Consider the following 20,917-nt stretch of genomic DNA (forward strand, 5'->3'; position numbering starts at 1 on the left):
GCTCATTCTGTGATCCTGCTTCAATGCTCAAGGCTACAGTGCTTTTTGAAAGCACTCCTGATCATGAAAAGGAAAATCAGACTCTCCCAGCCAGCCTGAGATTGCAGCTGGAGGACCAGGTGCTATGGCCTCCAGAGACCTATGGACTTAGGAGCCAGGAAGAAAGCAGGACATCATCCCCATGCCATCTCTCAGTACAGTGGAGTATTCATTCCGAGAGCTAGAAAAGAAGCAGAAGGGGGGATGGAGGACCAAGGAGGAGGGCAGCGCCTTGTTGTCTGGGAGCATAAGCTCTGGCTGCGCCTGTAGTTAAGCCTTATCCACTATGCTGCAGCCAAGGGGCATCCTTATTAGGCAAATAGAAAAGCAGGGCCTTAACCTCAGAGTTCTGCAGCTCTTCATGACCCCGGGGATCACTGAGTCCAAGGACAGAGAAACCATCTCCCATTCTGAGCCTCTGCAGTCTCTTTTGAGTCCTGCTGGCTTTGTGGCCAAAATGAACTTTCCATGAAAAAGAGTTAGGCTCCTGGAAGGTGCCAATTTAATACTCTTCAATTTAAAAGCTGCCAAGGGGGATGGGAAAGGCTTCAGTAATGAAGGCATGAGTGACCATGAGGGCCTGGGCTCAGCACCCACACCTCTCATTTTGGCGCAATAGCTCTCAGGGTAGGTACAAGTCATACCCAGGCACTGGGGACTCATCATGGTTAATATATAGTGAAGAGTAACTATATGTGGGGCATTGTGCTAAGTACTTCACACACATGATGTCATTTACTCACTGGGAGAGGGCAACAGAAAGGCCATGTGGGGCAGAAGAAACCACCAAGGAATGGCAGGAAAGAATCCCACAGACTAAGAGCTGAAGGGCCTTAGCAACTGTATTCATTTGAGCTAGGGCTGCCATAAGAGCCTACTAGGGCGGCCATAACAAAGTACACAGACTGAGCAGCTTAAACAGAAACTTAATAGTCTCACAGTTCTGAGGTCTAGAAGTCCAAGATCAAGATGTCACCGTGGTTGGTTCCTGCTGGAGGCTGTGCAGGAAGGGGTCTGTTCCAGGCCTCTCTCCTTGGCTTGTAGATGACCATCTTCTCCCAGTGTCTCTTTACATCATCATCACTCTATGCGTGTGTCCCCTTTTTATCAAGATACCAGTCATATTAGATTAGGGTTCACCCTACTGAGCCTCACTTTAACTCAGCTACCTGTGTTGAGTTCTATCCCCAAATAAGATCACATTCTAAGATACCGAAGTTAAGACTTCAACATGTAAATTTTGAGGAGGGACACAATTCCACCTGTAACAGCAATGATGTCTAACCAAATCCTCTACTTTTATAAATGAGGGTATTGAAGCCTTGAGTAGGAAAGTGACTTGCACAGGGTCACACAGCAAATTGGAAAAACTAGGACTAGAACCCAGGTCTTTGGGGGCTGCAAGTTTTGTGCAGATTTCCCTGGAGTAGCCGCACTGCCAGCTTTGGGAAGCTCCTTCTCCAAGAAAGGAATCCCTGAGCTTGGATAAGTATGGGAAGCACCCAGTCGAATCTCTTTATAGGCATGGGGTGAGGACACACTAAAACTCTCTTACAAACCAATATTTGGGAAAAGACTCTGAAATGCCAGAGTGGAAGGAGCCCTATTAATAGAGCTTAATATAAGCACTGGGGTTTATTTTCAATGGCCAGGCCCCTCATTAAGGAGGCAGATATGTGGTGTGTTATAAAAGAAGAGCTTTGTTCCTTACTTGTAGCCCCCAGTAGCGCAGGGAGCCAGAGTACGGCTGGGTGCTGGCTGCTCACAGACTCTCCCTGACTGTTCACTCTCTCCGGGCTCGTCTCTGCCTCAAGGCTGGCATCTGGCCTCCATACCTGGCCATTCTGCAATCAGTTGTGAGAACTCACTAAGAAAACTCTTTTGAAAGTCTCACGCAACGTGCAGGAGCAACATGGGTTTAAGAGCCTTGCTCTCGCAGCTTCAAAAACAAGGAGGCAAAAATTGAGATTGATTATAGTATGGAAGTGTGGGTGACACCAAACCGCAGATGAGTCGATAGGCTGCGGGGAAGGAAGTGAAAAGTTCACCTTGTCCTTCCCTGTAACGGAGGGCTGTTGGTTTTGCAGAGGTTTGCTTTTTAAAAATTTTTTCATTCAATAAAAATAGCTCTGTGGGACAACATATTATAGCATTCGTGGAAATAAAAACTAGGAACCACATCATAGGATGTTCTGCTCCAAACTTGGCCCTGGTTCCCCAGGCAGCTCCCAGTTCCTTTTGATTAATGCAGCAGCCGTGGAGGCCCTCACCCCGTCCCAGGTGGGGCCTGGACTTCAGGGAGGAAGGGAGGAGATGGTCCAGTGGCATCAGCTGTTTCCCTGCACGGGAGCCAAGACCCTCGCCTCAGCTAGAAACTCAGCTTTGTCCCCTGTGTCTGCCTTCCGCACTGTGAAAAGTTTCCATCACAAAGGGTTGATTCAGGAAACCAAGGTTAGAGGCAAACGGTCTTATTTGAAAATGGTGAAGGCCAGCCAGGCTTTGGGCTTCCTGCATTGATTGCTCTCCTGGGGCCTGGGACCAGCCCACCAGGGTGGGGCAGGCAGCTCTGCAGGTTACAGGATGTGAAAGTGGGGACTGAGGTTAGGAAAAAGAATAAAAGGCTAGGACCAGAACACACCCAGCAGAAGGCCATGTGCAGTTCTCCTCTTCACGGTTTCCTGTGGGTACACTGAGAACATTGTGTTCTGGCTGTGAACTTACCCGGCTGAGCCGGCTCCAGACTCCGCCCCTGGGTCCTAGTGCTGCCTCTCGCTATCCTCGGCCTTAGGTCACCTGCACCGCGTAAAGCCCACTGAAGGACCCCAGGAGGCCACTTCCATTGTGCCCTCCCTACTGGGTGAGCCTCCAGTGACCAGACTGTGGGCACTTACCTTCCCATTCATCCTGAAGCATCTTCGACTTGCTTGGCACTGTCACATAATAGCATCTCATGTTCCTCATGACAAAACCTCCTTCAGATGACAAAACTGAGGCTCTGGGAAATTGGGAGGAACAACCAAGGTCAGTAATTCAAGGTTTTTGGACCCAGATCTCCTGACACTTTAGGGGTAACTACTTAAAGACCAGCACTTCAAACCCCTGAAATGAATGTAAGCCTTTACCTTCAAAGTTTCTCTCCAGATGAATTTGACAGTAAGGTGATTTCTTAACGAATTCTCCAAAACAGCTAAAAGCTCTGGCATGTGGTGTAGAGCTGACCAGAGGAAACTGGAGAGCCCAGTGCTCTGTCTGCCCTGTGCCTCAGCTCCCTGGACCTGCCACCAGACGCCTATGTGCAGCCCCACACTAGGCCTGGATTGTTCTGGGCCTGGGTAGGGTCCCGAAACTCAGAGGCAGACGCTGGGCTCCAGCCCAAGTAGCCAAGGATCAATGGGCCAGGAGAGAGGGAAAGGGACTCAGGAAGGGGGTTGAACTCTCTGGTTAGAAGAGATTTTTGTCAGTTTTTAAACTGGCTTCTGGGTCATCAATTCCTCTACTAGACGGTGAGTCTCTTTTTCCAAGTCATCTTTGTATCCTGTGGGTATGCTTGTCCTTGATAAACGGTTGTTGAACGACCTGAGTGGAAGTCACTCACCGGAAGGCCTTGCCTGTAGCCTTGGATCACAGTCTTTCCCAACTGCACATTGAGCACCTACTGTGTACTAAGTTAACAATGATTGATAAAGGGCACACAATTGCTAAAAACAAATGTACAAACAAAGGAAAGGCAGCCATGGTGTCTACCCCTCCTAGAGATCGCAGTCTAGTGGAAAGAAAGGCATTCAATAAGCAAGAACAATCCCCAGGGTCCAGGGTTATCCTAGGTGGAGTCCAGAGTGCTGTGGGTGAGCACAGAGCAGGGAGACCTAAGAACATTGGGGGCCCAGGAAAGTCCTCGAGGGAGAGCTCTTCAAACTGAGACCCAAAGGGAAGTTAGGAATTAGCCAGACAGAGGAGCCTGGGAAAGGGAGCTTCAAGCAAAGGTAACAGTGCTTGTGAAGACCTGGAATTTAGAAACCAGATGGCTCATTGATAGAACTGAGAATAGTCTTCTATGTCTTCTGAACACCACCAGTGGGAAATCTAGTTCTCAGTCCAGGGGAGAACCCAGGCATTGTTATTGTCCATAAAAAAGGAATCCTACTACTTCTCTGTGGCCTTCCCCTAGGCCCTAGACTCCAAACCAGAGAAATCCTAAAAGCTGACTGGGATATATCTTGAGGCAGGAAGGCCATGACTGTGGCCAGAAGGGGCAGGTACTAGTCCAGGCACGGGGACCCTGGACTGAGATACTGGGCAAGTCACTTCCAACCTCCCTCTGGATCTCAATTTCAGGCTTTATGTATTCTCAGTAGTTAGCCTGACAGTTAGACCTTCCTGAATTAATGAATGACTGCAGTTTCCATCTGGAAAAAGACTTCTTCCAATGCTAAGATTCTGGGTTTGAGACCCACAGTCAGTCATTCCCAGGATTCTTTTGGCAACAGAAGTGCCATGAAAGGAAGGAGGACAGTGCCCAGCACACCCACAGCAAATGTTTGTTGAATGAATGACTGCTCTCCCTGAAGTCACTCTAAAAGCTTTGATGGATCCTTGCTTCTCTCAACAGCTGCTTTGATCTCCGTCACTCCTAACCCTGTGCAGTCATTATCACCCACCTACTTCATAGGCAGACATCAGATTTCGTTGTGAAAATAAACCCTAGATCTTGCCTTTAGTGCTCCATCCTAGGGGAAGAAGATGGAAGATGACTGCAGGAAGCTGAGAGGCAGTGTAAGGAAGAAAGAGAAAGGCCTAAGGTGGTCAGAGTCTGAAAATCAGTGCACATTCTCACGTAACACTCCCTGTCTTAGAAACCCCAAACCTGCCAAGAGCTCTGCCCCCTCCGGTGAACAGCTAGAACTCACCAGGGCTTGCTGGAAGAGCTCTGGAAATGGACAAGCGCTCCCCGAGCCACCACATTCCCTACTTGCCCTGAATCAGGCGCTATGGTGAGGGCAAGAGTTCCCAGCCGGGCACACCCTGAAATGCATTTTCCCTCTTCTGTGGGTTTCCAGGCTAGCCCGCAGAAGCCTGATTCATCCACAACCGCAGTGAAACATAGAATTAATTCTGGCTATACCCTGGGTGAGCTCGGCCATTATGGCAACCAAACCACTACTTACAGCATTATTTTGTTGGGAAAATGTGTTCTGAGCTCCAAGCAACCAAATTATAAGTGGGACATAGGCACACCCAGTTTCAAATCCCAGTTTTAACACTTCCTAACCATGTGGTCCTGGGCAAGGCACCATCCGCCCCAGCCTTAGTTTCCTGCTTTGTAAAAGAATACCTCCTTTAGGAGGTTGGAGTGCTGACTGAATAGACCCCCATGAAAGTGCCCCATGGCCCTGGGCAGACGTCTCGCTCCTGCCTTTCACGGGAACTTTTGGAGGGAGACATGGAGATATGACTCCAAACACAGTGCCTCTGAGGAGGGTTTACCCAGCTTGCATGGGGGCGGCATTACCACTGGACTCAGCCTCAGGGCAAGTGTTTCTGAGATAAATGAGCTGCTGTCTTAGAAATCACAGAACACTCTTCATCTGTGACCTTCTCCAGGCTGGTATTGGCTTCTCTGAGCCAAGAAACTTCTCCTGCCCCAACTCAGCTCCCTCTCGCCCAATCTCTCCATGAACAGCATTGTTCTGGTTTCCTTTGCTCCTGATCCTAGTCAGGGGCTTCGCCTCCAGAAGGGGCCAGAAGCCCTGGCCTTTCACCCAAGCCTGGACGTGAGCCCACAAGAACAAGCAGGAGGAGGGCAGAGACCCAGGCGGCACCGCCGGGCCCTGCGAAAGGCAGACTCCCCCTGCCGCCTTTGGCTTTGGCCCCTCCTTGCTCTGTTTGTTTCCAAGCTGCAGCCAGAACGGTCTGTACCCAAAGGATGGTGAAACAGCCAAGGAATCCGTAGGGTCCTAAAGGTCGACCTCCTTCCTTTCCTTGCCCTTGTTCCCAAAAGTTAAGGTTTCCTGGTCTTGGGCTCCTTGTCCCCTACCCAGGGTCACAGGCACTGTGGAGGTCAGTCATCTTGAATGAGCCTCCCTACACTGCCCTGTGCTTCCCACATTCCATTTCCACAGCCATCCTCACTTCTCCCCATTTGGAACCACAGAGCCTTCCCAGACCCTTCCCCCATCTGTCCTGGAGCTGCAGTACTTCTCACTGGGTCTCCACTGCTGCAGCCCCACCCCACCTCTTTATCCAACCCCCACCCCATCCGCAATCCTGCAATAGCCAAAACACAAAAACCTCTTGTGAAAGTAATATGAGCTCATGGTAAAAATCTGATTTCCAGGGCTTCCTTGGTGGCGCAGTGGTTGAGAATCCGCCTGCCAATGCAGGGGACACGGGTTCGAGCCCTGGTCCGGGAAAATCCCACACCTCGCGGAGCAACTAAGCCCATGCGCCACAACTACCGAGCCTGTACTCTGGAGCCCGTGAGCCACAACTACTGAGCTCGAGTGCTGCAACTACTGAAGCCCTCATGCCTAGAACCCGTGCTCCACAGTAAGAGAAGCCACCGCAATGAGAAGCCCACGCACCACGACGAAGAGTAGCCCCCACTCGCCACAATTAGAGAAAGCCCATGCATAGCAACGAAGACCCAACACAGCCAAAAAATAATAATAATAAATAAATAAAATTTATTTTTAAAAAAATCCTATTTCCAGTGTTTCTACAAAGCAAAATAAAGGTAACCTTACTTTTTAACCTGAAAAAAAAAAAAAGATATAAAGTGAAAAACTAAAAGCCTCTCCCACCCCTCCATCCCTCAGAGATAACCTCTGGGGGCAGTTTTTCCAGTATCCTTCTAGATGTTTTCTCTGCACATGTAAGTGTGTGTCTGCAGGGGAATGTCCTCTGTTTTTCTTTCAAAATGAGATTAGAGGTTACAAATTGTTCTGCAACTTGTTCTTTTTGCCTAACAACGTATCGGGCATTTTTCCAAAACTGACCTCACTCTTTTTAACACCCACATAATACTCCATGATTTGGATGTACTATAGTTTATTTAACTGTTATCCTGCCACAGACACTCAAGGTGGGTTTTTTTTTTCAGTTTTCTTCCATCACTATCTAACTGGTTCCTGGCCTCAGGTCTCAAACCTCTGATCTGCCTCCCACACCACTGCTTGATTGCAACACCAAGTCTGACTATCATTCCCAGCTCAGCTGTTTTCCTTGCATTAGGGCTATTCACAAGGTGTCTTATCTCCCCTCCTAGGTCGTAAGCTCAGGACAGGGTGTTTGCCTTGGAGGTCCTGACACGGAACACTAGGCCTGTCAACTCCGCAGTTTTTGAGCCAATCTCAGTGCTGCCCTGGGGAAGTAGAAGGAGGTTCTCAGGCCACATGGACACTCATTTTCTTTTTCATATATATGTGTTGGGAACTCTGGGGACCTGGCTTTGTGCAGGGCACTGGAGCTCCGGGATGAAACAGATACAGACCTTGGCAAGCTTACAGTTTAATGGGAAAGACAGGCATTGTACATCCACACAGATAAATACATGGATAATTACATATGGGATGAGTACTTTGAAAGGAAACAACAGAGGAGAAGGAATGGGGCCACCAGGAGAGAGGGCCAGTGAAGCCAGCAGACCATGGGATCTGGTTCCCATTCCAGGCCACTTCCCCTTTAATCTTCTCATCTGACAAGAAGGGAAATACCTCTTTCAGTTTTAACTTTCTGTGATAATAATACACACTATCAGAGTTCAGGGCAAGTAGAGTTCCCCACTGCCTGATAGGGGTCAAGGAAGACTTCTCATTGACATCACACTGACCTTGAGTCACAGGCAAGCTCTACTGCCATTCGATTCCAGGCCGAATACTTGTTGAGCATATACCATATGTATCTAACATATAGAGGTTAGGGGTGTGTGTGTGTTGGGGGTAGTTGTGGTGGTGAGTGTTTAAAGATTTAAAATAGGTGACCTCTGAAAGAGTTTACAAATTGATGGAGCATCAGACCCAGGATAGGATAATTTCAATATACATCAAGTGAGAAGAGAGCGACACATCCACAGCTCTGGGAACTGAGCACTGTCTTCAAAGGCAAGCAGTTCTGGACTGGACTCCCTGGCCCTGCACTCCCCGGCCAGGGAACATGGAGCTTCCCAAGTGTGCTCAAAAGGGACTCCTGGAGGGCCCTGAGCTGAGACAAGCTTGGAGTGTGAGTCAGAAGGAGCTAGAAGGGCATCTGGGAAAAGTAATCTGTATGAAGATGGGAGCAAGCTGGAAGGGAAGACACTTGAGACCACAGAGGAAAAGCATCCCACGGGGCACAGGGCACCTGGGCGAAGTCAATTATACCAGCCTGGAAAGAAAAATCCAAGCCAAAAAGAGCATTTTAAGGAGGGCAAGCAGCCCCCATTCTCCTCCCCAGGGGCCAAGGATTTCATGTCCTAGAAAGGGCACCAGATGGGAGGAGACAGAAATCTGCTGTCACCTCTGCCAGTCTCACTTCCACGTCTATGTGTCTCTCTTTAGAGTGATTAAAAATACTGTAAATTATATGCCTACACTTTGTTGATGTTCTCTTTATGATCCACTGTACATGGCTGTTTATATTTTGCACATCTACATACATATTACTGTGCAAAGTTGTATACACAAAGCCAGGCATACTGTACTTTATGGAAAATTTAAGAGCATTTCAGAGGTAATTAGAACCATCTGTGATTTTCCCCTCCTGGCTTTGGGAGGGAGGTGCAGCTAGAGATAGTCAAGGGCCAGCCCTGGGGGTTTGTGAGGCCAAGGTAAGGAGCCAGACTTGCTCTAAAGGCAGTGGGGAGCTATTAAAAGGTTTGAGAGGGAGGCCTTAGTGAAGCTGAACAAAAGTAAAATAGAAAGTTCCAGGCTCTCCTTGTTTCTACTTAAGATAACAGAGTTACTTCCACAATCAAAGCAGGAAATCCCAAACCAGTTCTGTCCACAATTCATCTCTGCCTCAGTTTCTCCATCTGTGAAGGGAAGCCCCACCTGCCATAGTGTGGGGCTGCAGGACCACAGGTCAACTTTGGCAAGCAATGAGGCCCATTTAGGCCGGCCTGGGCAAAACCCAGGGACATTGTTGCCAAATCTGAATATCATTCCTGGCCTCCAAGGCTAACAAGCTCTGGACGTGGTGCATCCAGGTTCAGATCCCATTCCTTGGGGAAAAAACTTGGTGAAGCTTCTGCAGGCCTATTGATGTCCTTCTTCCCTGGGCCAGAGACTCTTAAAACTTCCTGGGAGAATGAGGCAACACGCCTCATTGTGCAGCCCTCAGCAAATGCAGCAGCTGCACCGAGTGCTAAAGAAAAGCTCCCATAATAACTATGTGTGATAATAAAAAGATAAAGAGGCAAATAGGTATGTAGGTCAGCTCAAAAATAGCCACCCATCCATTTGGCCCGGGTAACCATTTGTGCCAAGTAGGTCTAAAGGGTTTTCTTCCTTCCCCTCCCAAGCTGATATTCCCTGCTTTTTTATAAGGCTGCCTTAAATAAAAGTCCCCGGAGGCTGCCCGGGCAGTTCTGACCTGCAGCCCTATAGGAGCAGGCACTGCTCCCGGCACTCCCTCCACCAAACAAATCCTGGGGTCAGAGGGCACAAGGGCTCTGCCTCTCTGACGTGGGTTCTTGGGCCTAAGTCAGGGTGTAGGGTGGTGACTCACAGACACTCCCCCGCCCACCCCCATAAGGTTCTGCGTGCACCCAGGAGGCCTCCCCCACCCCAACAGAGACGGCTTTGTTAGCGGACCCGGCCCGAGGAGAGTAACTGCCTCAGGGTTGTGAGGGCCTCCTCAGCCTCTCCTCCCTCCCCTTCTCCCCGCTCTTCTACCCTCCCCAGAAAGGCGCCAGCCGCTCGCCCTGCCCCCCACCCAGCAGCCCAACGACTAAAGCGCTGAGCTCAGCATCTCCGCAGCCTGGCGGCTTTCCTCTCGGACGGTGGGAGGAGCCTCCTTCCTCCCAGGAGTGGGCGGGGTCAACGCTAGCCCCGCCCTTCTCTCCTGTCTCACTTTCCCTCCTTCCCCCCACCTCGTCCCCAAGACGCACGTTCTCCAAGTCACGTCCCCGGTCGTCCCAACACACACCAGGGGGTCCGTGGAGACAGACCCCCACCTCCCCAGTCAGCTGCTCAGCATCTGTCACCTCCCCTGCCCGGCTCCCCTGAAGGCGTACCTCGGCCGAGGGTGGGGGGCGGGAGGGGAGAGGAGAGGGAGCAGGGGGTCTTCCCTTCCCCCATCCCGGCTGGCCCCACTGCAGACCAGCCACAGCGGGGAAGTCAATTCAGCTCTTGTGTGCTCCTCTTCCCAGAGCAGAAGGTAGAAATCTAGATTTTTTGTGTGTCTCTCTGCGTGTGATTTTTAAATACAAAAAGATTCATTCGTAGCTTCTGGATTCCTACGCCAAAGTCTGTCCTTTGTGGGTTACAAACGTTACAGCTGGGGGCTCCTCTTTTGGCTCACCACTTCCCACATGGGCCCTCCTGAGCTCTCAGGGAGGATACCTGGAGGGAGGATGTGACAGAATCAGTGTCACTTCTGGGCTTGCGGCTGTCTAGCTGAAGGGGACCCCATGGCGACAGTGAGCTTTGCCATTGAGTCAGCGCTGCTGGGCCCTGCTGAATTCTGCACGGGGAGGAAGAGCCTCATCAGATAAAGAGCCTAACCAGCAGAGAAAGTTTTCCGTCAATAGCTCCATATCGACTCCAGGTGTTCACTCCACCTGTTCTACACCACCGCTCCCCAACGTGTACTGCCCCCCTTCCCAGCCATACAGTCCCTTTGGCTCTCAACTAAGTGTCAGGGGCTTGGAATCAAGGAAATCAGCCTAGATCTAGAGTCACGGCTCCAGCCTGCTGACTGGCTATGTGACCTTAGGCAAGTCCCTGCACCTATCTGAACCTGTTTTCTTACCTGTACAATGGCACTGATGAGGCCTGTCTCATCTACGCTATGCAAATGTAAGCCTGGATTCAGGCTGTCCCCACTGTAGCAGCTTCTGATCATCCTTGTCATCCCTCCACCCCCGCCCCACCCCCACCTCGATGAACAAAGCTCATCCTGACCCTGCCTCCCCTGCTTTGATATATGGCAATTGGAAACCCTCAAAAAGCGAGAACACTGAAAGGGCTGGAACTGGGACGTCTGTTTCTACCTTCTCTGGCAGGCCTCCTCCAGATGGTCCACCACCCTATGGGCCGCCCTCCACCCCGGGAGTTTTAGAAAAGGAGCTCCATAGAACTGAAATCTTTTTTTCTTTGTTATAATCTTTGTGGAGGTTGAATAGGCCCTTGAGATTCTCTAGTTCTGGGTTTTCAAAACTGGGGTATGAAAATCCCAACAGTGTCTGAAGCCACAGGATAAACGCAGTGTATCTTTTTTGTTAAAAAGGGTTTTTCGGGGGGCAGGGAAGATTAAGTAATTGAAGTATTAAGTCATTTTAAAGTTTGCTACCGAAATTAACACAAATTCCCATACACGGATAAAATATAAAATAGAATGCAAGATTGCATTATTTGTAATAAAAATAATAATTTGTAATGAAAATACTGGATTTCAAAGACACATTACGCTTCCTAGGTGCTGCTTCAGGCCACAGCTCGGAACCCTGTTCATCTTTAGCAGCCAAATAGCCTGAACTCAGGTCAGCTGACTCCTGTCCCCTCATAGGGCCTGGGCTTGCCTCGGAAAGCCAGTTAGCCTAGGCTTTGGGTACTAACTGGAGAGGGGTGTTACCTCAGCCTCCCTCCACTTCACTGTTTTCTTCCCTCATAAGAGTTCAGAAGCTAGGATGGAAGAGGGATTCTGAGAAGCTGGCCAAAAGCTGACCCCGCAGATGGGATTCCTTCCTGAGAGGCAGTCCAGTGTGTTAGTGAGAAAAGAGAGACAGTGCCCTGGAATCTGGATCCCTAGGACAACTCTGGCTGCGGGGGGAGCAGTGGAGGTCTGGCAGGCCGTTGTGCCTTTCACCACTGCAGGGGTAACCTGAGCTCCGGCAGGATACTCAGGCTACCCTCCTAGCTCCACCTTTGTCATGGTGGTTTAACAAGCCAGCCCTTGGTGGGGTTCCTTCTGCCCTTTGCCCTGTCCCCAGAGGAAATGACTTCTTGTGAAACCTAGGAGCCCATTAGAACTGGCTGGCTGTGAGCGCACCATTACCACATGTGGGCCTAGTCTCCACAGCTGTGTGCCATCTCACCTGCCCCGAACCCACCCCCAACCCACAGAGAGGCTGGGAAGCCAAGCCAGCGTTCTTTCCAAGGCCTACCTTTCTTCCTGACAGGTCAGTCTGCAGACATCCCAACTAAAGATAAGCATCAGGACCGCCCAGAGAGCTTTGTACAAAAGGGACCCATCCAGACCTACCAAATCAGAATGGGGATTGGGGAGGTGGGTTTCAAGCTCCACAGGAGATTCTAATTATCAATCAGGCTAGAAAGCCGCTAGTTGATGGTAGGATTCCAGGACACTCACTCTGGGCCTCAATTTGCTTTTCTGTAGAATGGCATTATATTCATTCCTTCGGGTGTAAGTAGATAATATAATTCAAAAGCTTCTTTGAAAGGCTGCACAATAGAATGTATTGTTAGTATATCCATTTCAAAAAGCAGCTTCACTTGCAAAAAGATTCCCCACTGAATTTTTAACTCTCCCTCCAATAACACAGTCAAAAGCCCTCAGCTGTCAACAGCTTTTCACAGCCTTCCTAGTAAACCAGGTGCACTTATAATCTTGCCATTCTGACCAAGTTGTTGTTTTTCAAGTAAAAAAGCCACAGGAGTCCTGGGAACACTTTTGCTGGCTTCATTGTCCCCACGTGCCACCACCACTCCACCCTCTCCCCACCACCCGGGCGCCTCCTGCCACCTCCACTCCCCTCAATGACGTGTTTCCAAAGGGCTGTGGAGGCAACCCAAGCAGAGCCGCGCAGGCATGCTGGCTGGCCTTCAGGGGTTCCCATCCTGAATTCTGGGGTTCCCAGAAACACACCCCCACCCCAAGATCTGGTTTAACTCCCCACACCCAACTGGGGCAACTTGCCAGACTGAGGTCCTGGGAACCGGTGCACAGGACAGAAACCGCCAGAACAGGGAGGGGCAGGTGGCCTGGAGTGTGTGCTCACTGACTTGAAATTGCAGGCTGCTGTGAGTCCTATGGGAAGAGAGCAGAGCCTGAGAAGAGGCAGAGCTTCTGCACAGGCATGGCTCTGGCCACAGAGACTGGAACATGGGGCATGGTTGCCAACTTCAGAGGCCTGAGTCACTGGGGACATGACACTAGCCCACTCCTGCTGGGAGTTCAGCCATCTCCCCATCAGGGTCGTCTTGATACAGATTCCATGTTGCACATTGTGTCTATGTTAGGAGTGCTTTCCCCAGAAGACACGTGTAAATGCACAGACTCGAATGGTAGTGGTGCCATCTGGAGTTGTGCAAAGGGGCAACCCTACTCCCACCAACAAGGGAATATAAACTTCAAAAGTATTTTGAATCCAAAAAAAAAAAAAAAGTATTTTGAGGAGAGTGACTGCTTGGTGAGTTCAGGGTCTCCTTTGGGATGATAAAGATGTTTTGGAATAGATAGAGGTGGTGGTTGTACAACACTGTGGATGTACTAAATGCCACTGACTTGTTCACTTTAAAAAGTTTAATTTTACATGTGAATTTCATCTCAATAAAAAAAATTTTGAGTATTTTAAGGCACTTGAAGGGAAAGTACTAATTGCTTTAAAAGATTTCCCACAAGTCAGCCCTCTGCACAATGAACCTCTATCCCCAACTTCCTGGGGTTGCCGACTATATCCAAACTGGAAGAATTAGGTTGCCTTAGAAGCCCACTTCCTGACCTGAGCTGAGGAAGAAGGGAAATATTCAGATACATCCAACACTCTTGGCAGCACTTGTGAGAAAGGGGGTAGAAAGGTAGCATGGAGTTCTTCTGAAGGCTCACCCCAAAGGCCACCCAGATCCTGAGAATCCAGGTGTAGGTCTGCAGTTCTGGGAAAATCCACCTTCTTGCTTTATCCATTCATTCATTTATTCATCCAAGGAATATTCACTGAGACTCTACTATGTGCTAGCCACTGGAAGTTAAGAAGAGTAGAACTGGACTTCCCTGCTGGTGCAGTGGTTAAGAATCCGCCTGCCAATGCAGGGGACACGGGTTCGAGCCCTGGTCCAGGAAGATCCCACATGCCGCGGAGCAACTAAGCCAGTGCGCCACAACTACTGAGCCTGCACTCTAGAGCCTGTGAGCCACAACTACTGAGCCCCCATGCCCCCGTGCCACAACTAATGAAGCCCGTGCGCCTAGAGCCCGTGCTCTGCAACAAGCCACTGCAATGAGAAGCGCACCACAAAGAGTAGCCCCCTGCTCACCACAACTAGAGAAAGCCTGCGTGCAGCAACGAAGACCCAATGCAGCCAAAAATAAATAAATTTTAAAAAAAAAGAAGAGTAGAACTCACCCTCAGGAAGCTCATAGTCCGGTGAGAAGACTAAAGGGGAAACAGTTATTAACAGAGATGTGCATGGGGTGTGAGGATGACCTGAGGGGGGGCACCTAAGGGATGGTGTATTGGGTTGGGCACTGGGGAAGGCTTCCTGCAGGAAGGGATGCCACAGCTGCGTCTCCAAGGCTGCTGGCAGGAGCATGTCCAGGCAAGCCTGACCTGCAGCCAGCCTAAGCCTGAGGGGGAGAGAAGCAAATGCAGGGTTCATAGGATCTTTGAAGGATTTGAAGAGGCCTGGCTCAGAGTCTAGGAGATGAAGCTGCCCACTCCTTGCAGGTACCACTTTTGGGACCCCCCCCCCATCCCATCTTCAATGCAGAGAGAGGTGTGTGAGATGGTAACCATGTCTTTCCAGCCCCAGCCATGTGGAAGGGATCCTGCCCTTCACCTCACAGGATGAACCAAGACCCTCCACCCTAGCTCCTCGGAGGGGCTAACAGTTAGGAAACTCCCCTTCTAGATCCAAAGGTTCTCCTGACAGACAATGGTATGGGGCTTTTCCCCCCTCCTTCATAGGGGTGAAGAGTTTCAGTCGGGAAGCCATTTAGCCCTCCACCCTCATCCCCCTGCAGCCAGGCCTCCTAGCAGGTGGTTGTTTACCCTATAGCCCACTCTCTCCTCTGGGAAAAACCTCCAGGGTTAAGACTGCCTGTCCTTTTCTGAAAATGATGAGACAACAACATTAATGGATTTCTTTTGAAAAGAAACAAAATTACCCAGTGCCCATTAACACAGCCCTTCCGCATTATAAAAAGCTGTTTTATTAACAGAATGAGACGGTGAATGAAAAAAGCGGCTTAGCACACTTCTTCCGCGATGGCTACTTATCGAATGAATGAATGATTCCTAGTAAACTGACCTTTCCAAAATGGCACTGGATTCTTGTGCTTCTGAAACCTCTATTTAAAAACCTCTATTTTTCTTAGATTAGTGTTCCACATTTTTCTGAATTTTTTTTTCATGCGGGGTCGGCGGAGAGAGAAGAAAAACACCCTAAGTCTATATCCTGCTGTCTCAGATGTCCCCAGCCCAGTCAGCCTGGGAGGAGTGAATGGTCTTGATGGATTAATTCCCTGATCTTCAGTCCTGACAGAAAGACACACCCATACAGGTCACCCCAACTCTTTCCTTCCCACCTCAGTAAAGGGTGATTTCAAGAGGATGTCATCTACCCTCAGTCCTCCAAGCACTTCACCTAATTGCCAAGACCTGGTGTCTTTAAGGTTCCCAGCAAGTGACTAGAGCTTGGAGGATAGGAAGAAAGGGCCAGTGTTCAGGCCTTGAAAGCCCCAGCAGCTAACAGACGATTCTATTCTGCAGCAGTCTTTACGATATCTCCTAATCTGAGTCGTCTAATTTATTTTTTATCCATAAATTTGTCTCCAGAGATGGTTCTCCCATCTGGAAAAAGGGGATGGGGTGCAGGGCTTGATTCTGGTCGTTCACAGTTCTAAGTCTTGGTTTGCCCAGAAGGCCCACGGGCCAGCCTCTTTCTTTTTTTTAATGGGAGGGGGTGTGGATGGCAGCGGCCGGACTCTTCCGGCGGCAAGTGTCTTCTGTCACGACCAAGTCTGCCCCGAGGAGACGCCCGCCAGTCTGATCTGGTTAGGCTCTGGCCCTCCCAGGGACGGGAGCGTCTGATGTAAGTTTGGTTCTCTCTTCCATCAGGATCCTGTGACCCAGATTGATATATCTTTAAATAAATAAAGGTCGAATCCGTCCGATCCCCTTCCCACCTTCAGCAATCTCTGTCAGTCTTCGAGCACCGCCGTCGGGTCACATTTTCTGTGGCCCCTCCTGAATGACGAAACAGGGGATAGCGATTTCACTCCGGGGCTTTTCCGGAGATCTAGGTCTTCGGTCCTGATGCAACTCTCCGGCTCTTTTACACAAAGCGTTTTGGCGAAGAGGGGCGCTAGGACCCGGCGGATGCCCGGGGCTTCTCGGCCGCAGCGGGCGGGGGAGGCACAGCCGCACCTCTGTCTGTCCTTAGGGCCGGCGGGTGGGTCAGTGTGTCCCTCTGATGTGGCTCCCAGCTCCAGAACCAAGCGCTAGGAACCGGGGCCCATCAATAGTCTTTTAACCACGTTTCCCAAACCCCCTCCTTGGAGGCAGCTGGAGGCTGGGAGCGGACCCCACCCCCCCAATTAATCCATCCCCTGGGGCTGTAGAGTAACAAGCGGGCGGGCAGGTGGGGCCGCCGGGAAGAGGGAGCACGGTGCCCGGAGCTGCCCAGTCTTTGGACCCATAACCCGACCCTTCGTAAGGAAGGGTTAGCGTGGGGTACGTGCGCGAGGGCCGGTGGATTAACGTCTGCTCCCCGCGCCGCCGTCCCACTGGCATCCACTTGTGCGCCCAATTGTGCCCAGAGCTCGCAGGCTCTCAGACGCTGGGGGCAACCGTCTTCCCTGCTTGTTGCCCCCCTCAAGTTCCCCTGCCTCTTCCCCCGCGCGGCCGCGGCCTACCCCCTCCCCCAGCAATACGACCCTATAATAAACAAGTCTTTCCTAGATCCTCCCCTACCGCGACCGCCCTCGGGGACCTTGGCAGCTGCAGCCGCCGCGGATCCCTTTCCAGAAAGGGGGCGTGGCCGAGGCTCGCGGGTTTGGCCGGGTGCTTTCTGGGGCCCAAGGGGGGGCGGGGCCAGGCGGCTGTCACCGGGCAGGAGAGAACGTTGCGAACGTGCGCCCAGAGCCCATTGGTCGAGGTGGGCCACACTCCCGGGTCTGGATTGGGCCGCGGCGCGGAAGGGGTGTGGCCTCTCCCCGCTAGTCCTTATAGGTCTCTCTGCGCTGGTACTAGGGACCGCGGCAGGCCGAGGGGGAGGTGCGGGTCGGGAGAAGGGACAGGTCCGGGCAGAGCTCGGAGATTGGCACCAGTTCGCGCACGCACTTGTCCCAGTTCTAGCTGACCGCAGTAGCTGGTGAGTGTCCCTTCTCTGTGTGCTGGTCGCTGCGCGGAGAGGCCTCAGCCGTGGGGATCCTAGCGCTCTCAGTCTGGAGCAGCCCCCAGACTGACGCCGGGCCCGCGCCGCTCTTGTCTTACAGCGTCTTCTGCGCTCCAGTACCCTGAGCTCATCTGCAAACGTCCTGGCGTCCGCCCTCACCATGCCTAGCCTTTGGGATCGCTTCTCGTCGTCCTCTTCGTCCTCGTCCTTGTCCCGAACTCCCACCCCAGATCAGCCGCCACGCTCAGCCTGGGGGTCGGCGGCCCGAGAAGAGGCACTCGGCCGCTGCGCGAGCCTGGAGAGCTCGGACTGCGAGTCCCTGGACAGCAGCAACAGTGGCTTTGGGCCGGAGGAAGGTAAGCCGTGGGCGGGAGCCGGACGCGAATAGAGGGGCCGGGGAGGTGAGAAGGCACCGCGCTGGAAGGAGTCAAAGCCACTTTGGCTTCCTATCCCATCAGAATCCGGATTGTGGAAGGAGGCGGGCAGAGGAGGGGCATTGAAGTATAGGGTACGAGAGTGGGGCGGAAACTGAGGCACAGAGTGGAAAGGAGTGCTGCTTTCTTAGCGAAACAGCATCTCCCCGTTCAGAGCTGCTCTAACTCCCTGCCCTACGTGCTTTCCCTTGCAGACTCTTCTTACCTGGATGGGGTGTCCCTGCCCGACTTCGAGCTGCTCAGCGATCCCGAGGATGAGCACCTGTGTGCCAACCTGATGCAGCTGCTGCAGGAGAGCCTGGCCCAGGCACGGCTGGGCTCGCGGCGCCCTGCACGCCTGCTGATGCCCAGCCAGCTGGTGAGCCAGGTGGGCAAAGAACTACTGCGCCTGGCCTACAGCGAGCCATGCGGCCTGCGGGGGGCGCTGCTAGACGTCTGCGTAGAGCAGGGCAAGAGCTGCCACAGCGTGGGTCAACTGGCTCTCGACCCCAGCCTTGTGCCCACCTTCCAGCTGACCCTCGTGCTGCGCCTGGACTCACGCCTCTGGCCCAAGATCCAGGGGTTGTTTAGCTCCGCCAACTCTCCCTTCGTCCCCGGCTTCAGCCAGTCCCTGACGCTGAGCACAGGCTTCCGAGTAATCAAAAAGAAGCTGTACAGCTCAGAGCAGCTGCTCATTGAGGAGTGTTGAACTTGGGTCTGGGGGGCCGATACTGACCCCATGACAGAGACAGTTGAACTTTTGGGGTGGACGTTGGTAGGCAGAAGCTGAGGGACTGCTGCCTGTCGTTAGAAAACTGACAACAGCCACCTGCGGGGAGGAAGGTCAAGGTGAGGGGAACACGGTGTTTCCCTAGGAAGCTCACTGAGGTGTGGACAGGTGGCTCCCACTTGGGCTCACACGCTGCCCCTCAGTACTGTAGCATGAAACAAAGGCTTAGGGGCCAACCAGGCTTCTGGCCGGATGTGTATGTAGCATGTACCTTATTATTTTTATTGTTACTGACAGTTAAGACAACAGTGGTGTGACAGAGCCATGAGAGCAGCTGGGCTGCCCTGGCATCCGCAAGGGATGTGTGCTCACGGTAGCCGGCTCTGTTCGGGGGGTGGGGGGTGGGGGGAGGCCATCGAGGTGGTTTGTGTATCTCATGGTCTGAAGGGACCAAATGTTTGTTCTTTGTTGTTTTTGTATCTTTTTTTTTTTTTTTTTTGATTGGAGCTTCACTACTGACCTGTTCTAGGCAGCTATCTTACAGACGCATGAATGTAAGAGGAGGAAGGGGTGGGTGTTGGGATCACTTGGGGATCTTCGACACTTGAAGAAAAAATACACCTGGGAGCTGCGTGTGGCCCATCCCCGGATGTGTAGTGAAGGGTTGAACTGTGAGGGGATGGGGCTGATTGGGGTGGGGGCTGGAACCCCTCCCCCAGAGGAGTACCATCTGGGTCTTCCATCTAGAACTGTTTACATGAAGATACTCGCTGTTCATGAATACACTTGATGTTCAAGTATTAAGACCTATGCAATATTTTTTACTTTTCTAATAAAAAAAAATCATGTTTGTTAAAACGGTTGCCTCTCATCAGTGCCATGAAATAAAAGGGAGGGGGATGGGTGCTGGAAAAGGTGGGCTTCATCACGCCCTGGTGCAGCTGTGTGTTTCTCTGTCCCGTTCTGGGGCTGCCTGCCAGCTTGGTCATGGACGTGTGTAGACTGAGTGCCATCTGTGTCAAGAACGCAGGCTCCCTTGGCTCTGCTGGCTGAGGCTACCAAGGGAAAGCACTGGAAAGCCCTGGAAGATAGGGAGTGAGTCAGACCTCTCAGAGCCACAGTCTCAGTAGAAAGAGCTCACCTGGCTGCCCTGGGTTAGAAGGGCCTGGTACAAAGGACTCCTGAGCCCAAGGTCCTTCCAGGCACTTAAAGGACGGCAAGAGGCTTTTTTCCTTGTGAAAAAAGGCACAGTTCTATTTGTTCTGCAGTGAAAATTACACATTTTATCTCTGGATATGAAAAGGCTAGGGAGCAGGAGCATTAAGAAAGGGAGTTTGAAAAAGACTTAACTTGGTTCAAGCCTCTGACTAGACACAGAACCTAGGGCTCGGAGAGGGGCATGACCTCCAGGCAGGAGCAAAACACACAACATATGTAGGAGGTGTGGTGAGGGCTTCAAGAGCCCGGAGACTACAGGCCTGTCTTCATGAATGTTCTTGGTGGCCTGGACTCATCGCACTCTCTGGGCCCCAATTTCATTATCGGTGAAATTGGGATTGGGCCAGATGAAGGCCAAGGCTCTTCCCACTCCTCCCTCCCAGTGACTCTCGGCCAGTCCTCCCACACCAGCCTCTGGAGAGTTGTTATCTCCCTTGTTTCTCTTCCTGGTCTCAGACAGGCCTTGTTTGCCCAACTGTAAAACAGTAGTTCTTCCACTTGATTGTATACTCAAATCTCTTGGGGCCTGAATTAAACACATATCTCCCTGCCTCGGAGGAGATTCTGACCACATGTGTCCGGGGCAGGGCCCCAGGAATCTGCATTTTCATCCAGGATCCTGACACAGCGTCTTGAACTTTGGGATGGTTTAGAAGACTCGCATCTCTTTGGTAGAGATGACTTGTTCCCCAAAATGAATGAACTGTTTAGAACTAGATTTGAAAATGGTGGTAACAAGGAAGAGGGTGCCCAGAGTAGTTTTAAGAGCCCTTACTTCTTAGCACATCCTCCTAATAGCTACCCTGGGAGGGGTGGGTAGGGCGGGGGTTAGTGAAGTTTTACAGATTAGTAAACAGAGGCCCAAGCCCTTGAATGATGGTCTTCTTCTGACCATGGCTGACCTTGCCCACTCTCAGCCCCTCACGGTGGAGGTGAAGGTGAAGCAGGCTCCGCACTTGGGTGGTATCTGGGGGCACTTTCCCAGGAATTGAGATCAGGGCCAATGCTCATGGCTGTGCTTCCCT

General features: G+C 51.5%; 1 protein-coding gene across 1 annotated transcript; it reads left to right on the plus strand.

Moving 5' to 3' along the window:
- The first annotated feature begins 17,396 nt into the window (after positions 1-17,396).
- Positions 17,397-19,533, plus strand: DDIT4 (DNA damage inducible transcript 4). The gene is made up of 3 exons (XM_029244621.1): positions 17,397-17,507; positions 17,632-17,887; positions 18,160-19,533. Exons 2-3 carry the CDS (start codon positions 17,692-17,694, stop codon positions 18,651-18,653), a joined length of 690 nt encoding a protein of 229 aa, XP_029100454.1. The 5' UTR covers positions 17,397-17,507; positions 17,632-17,691; the 3' UTR covers positions 18,654-19,533.
- Positions 19,534-20,917: the final 1,384 nt, after the last annotated feature.

The sequence above is a fragment of the Monodon monoceros genome, unplaced genomic scaffold (genome assembly GCF_005190385.1).
Source record: "Monodon monoceros isolate NGI ecotype Baffin Bay Population unplaced genomic scaffold, NGI_Narwhal_1 Super_Scaffold_4, whole genome shotgun sequence".
In the NCBI taxonomy this organism is placed as follows: domain Eukaryota; kingdom Metazoa; phylum Chordata; class Mammalia; order Artiodactyla; family Monodontidae; genus Monodon; species Monodon monoceros.

What these genes read in the sequence shown, in the direction of transcription:
- DDIT4 (XM_029244621.1), top strand. Translation starts at nt 17,692, where the DNA reads ATGCCTAGCCTTTGGGATCGCTTCTCGTCGTCCTCTTCGTCCTCGTCC. An exon ending in TGGCTTTGGGCCGGAGGAAG is followed by an intron (nt 17,888 to 18,159) that starts GTAAGCCGTGGG and finishes TTTCCCTTGCAG; the next exon opens with ACTCTTCTTACCTGGATGGG.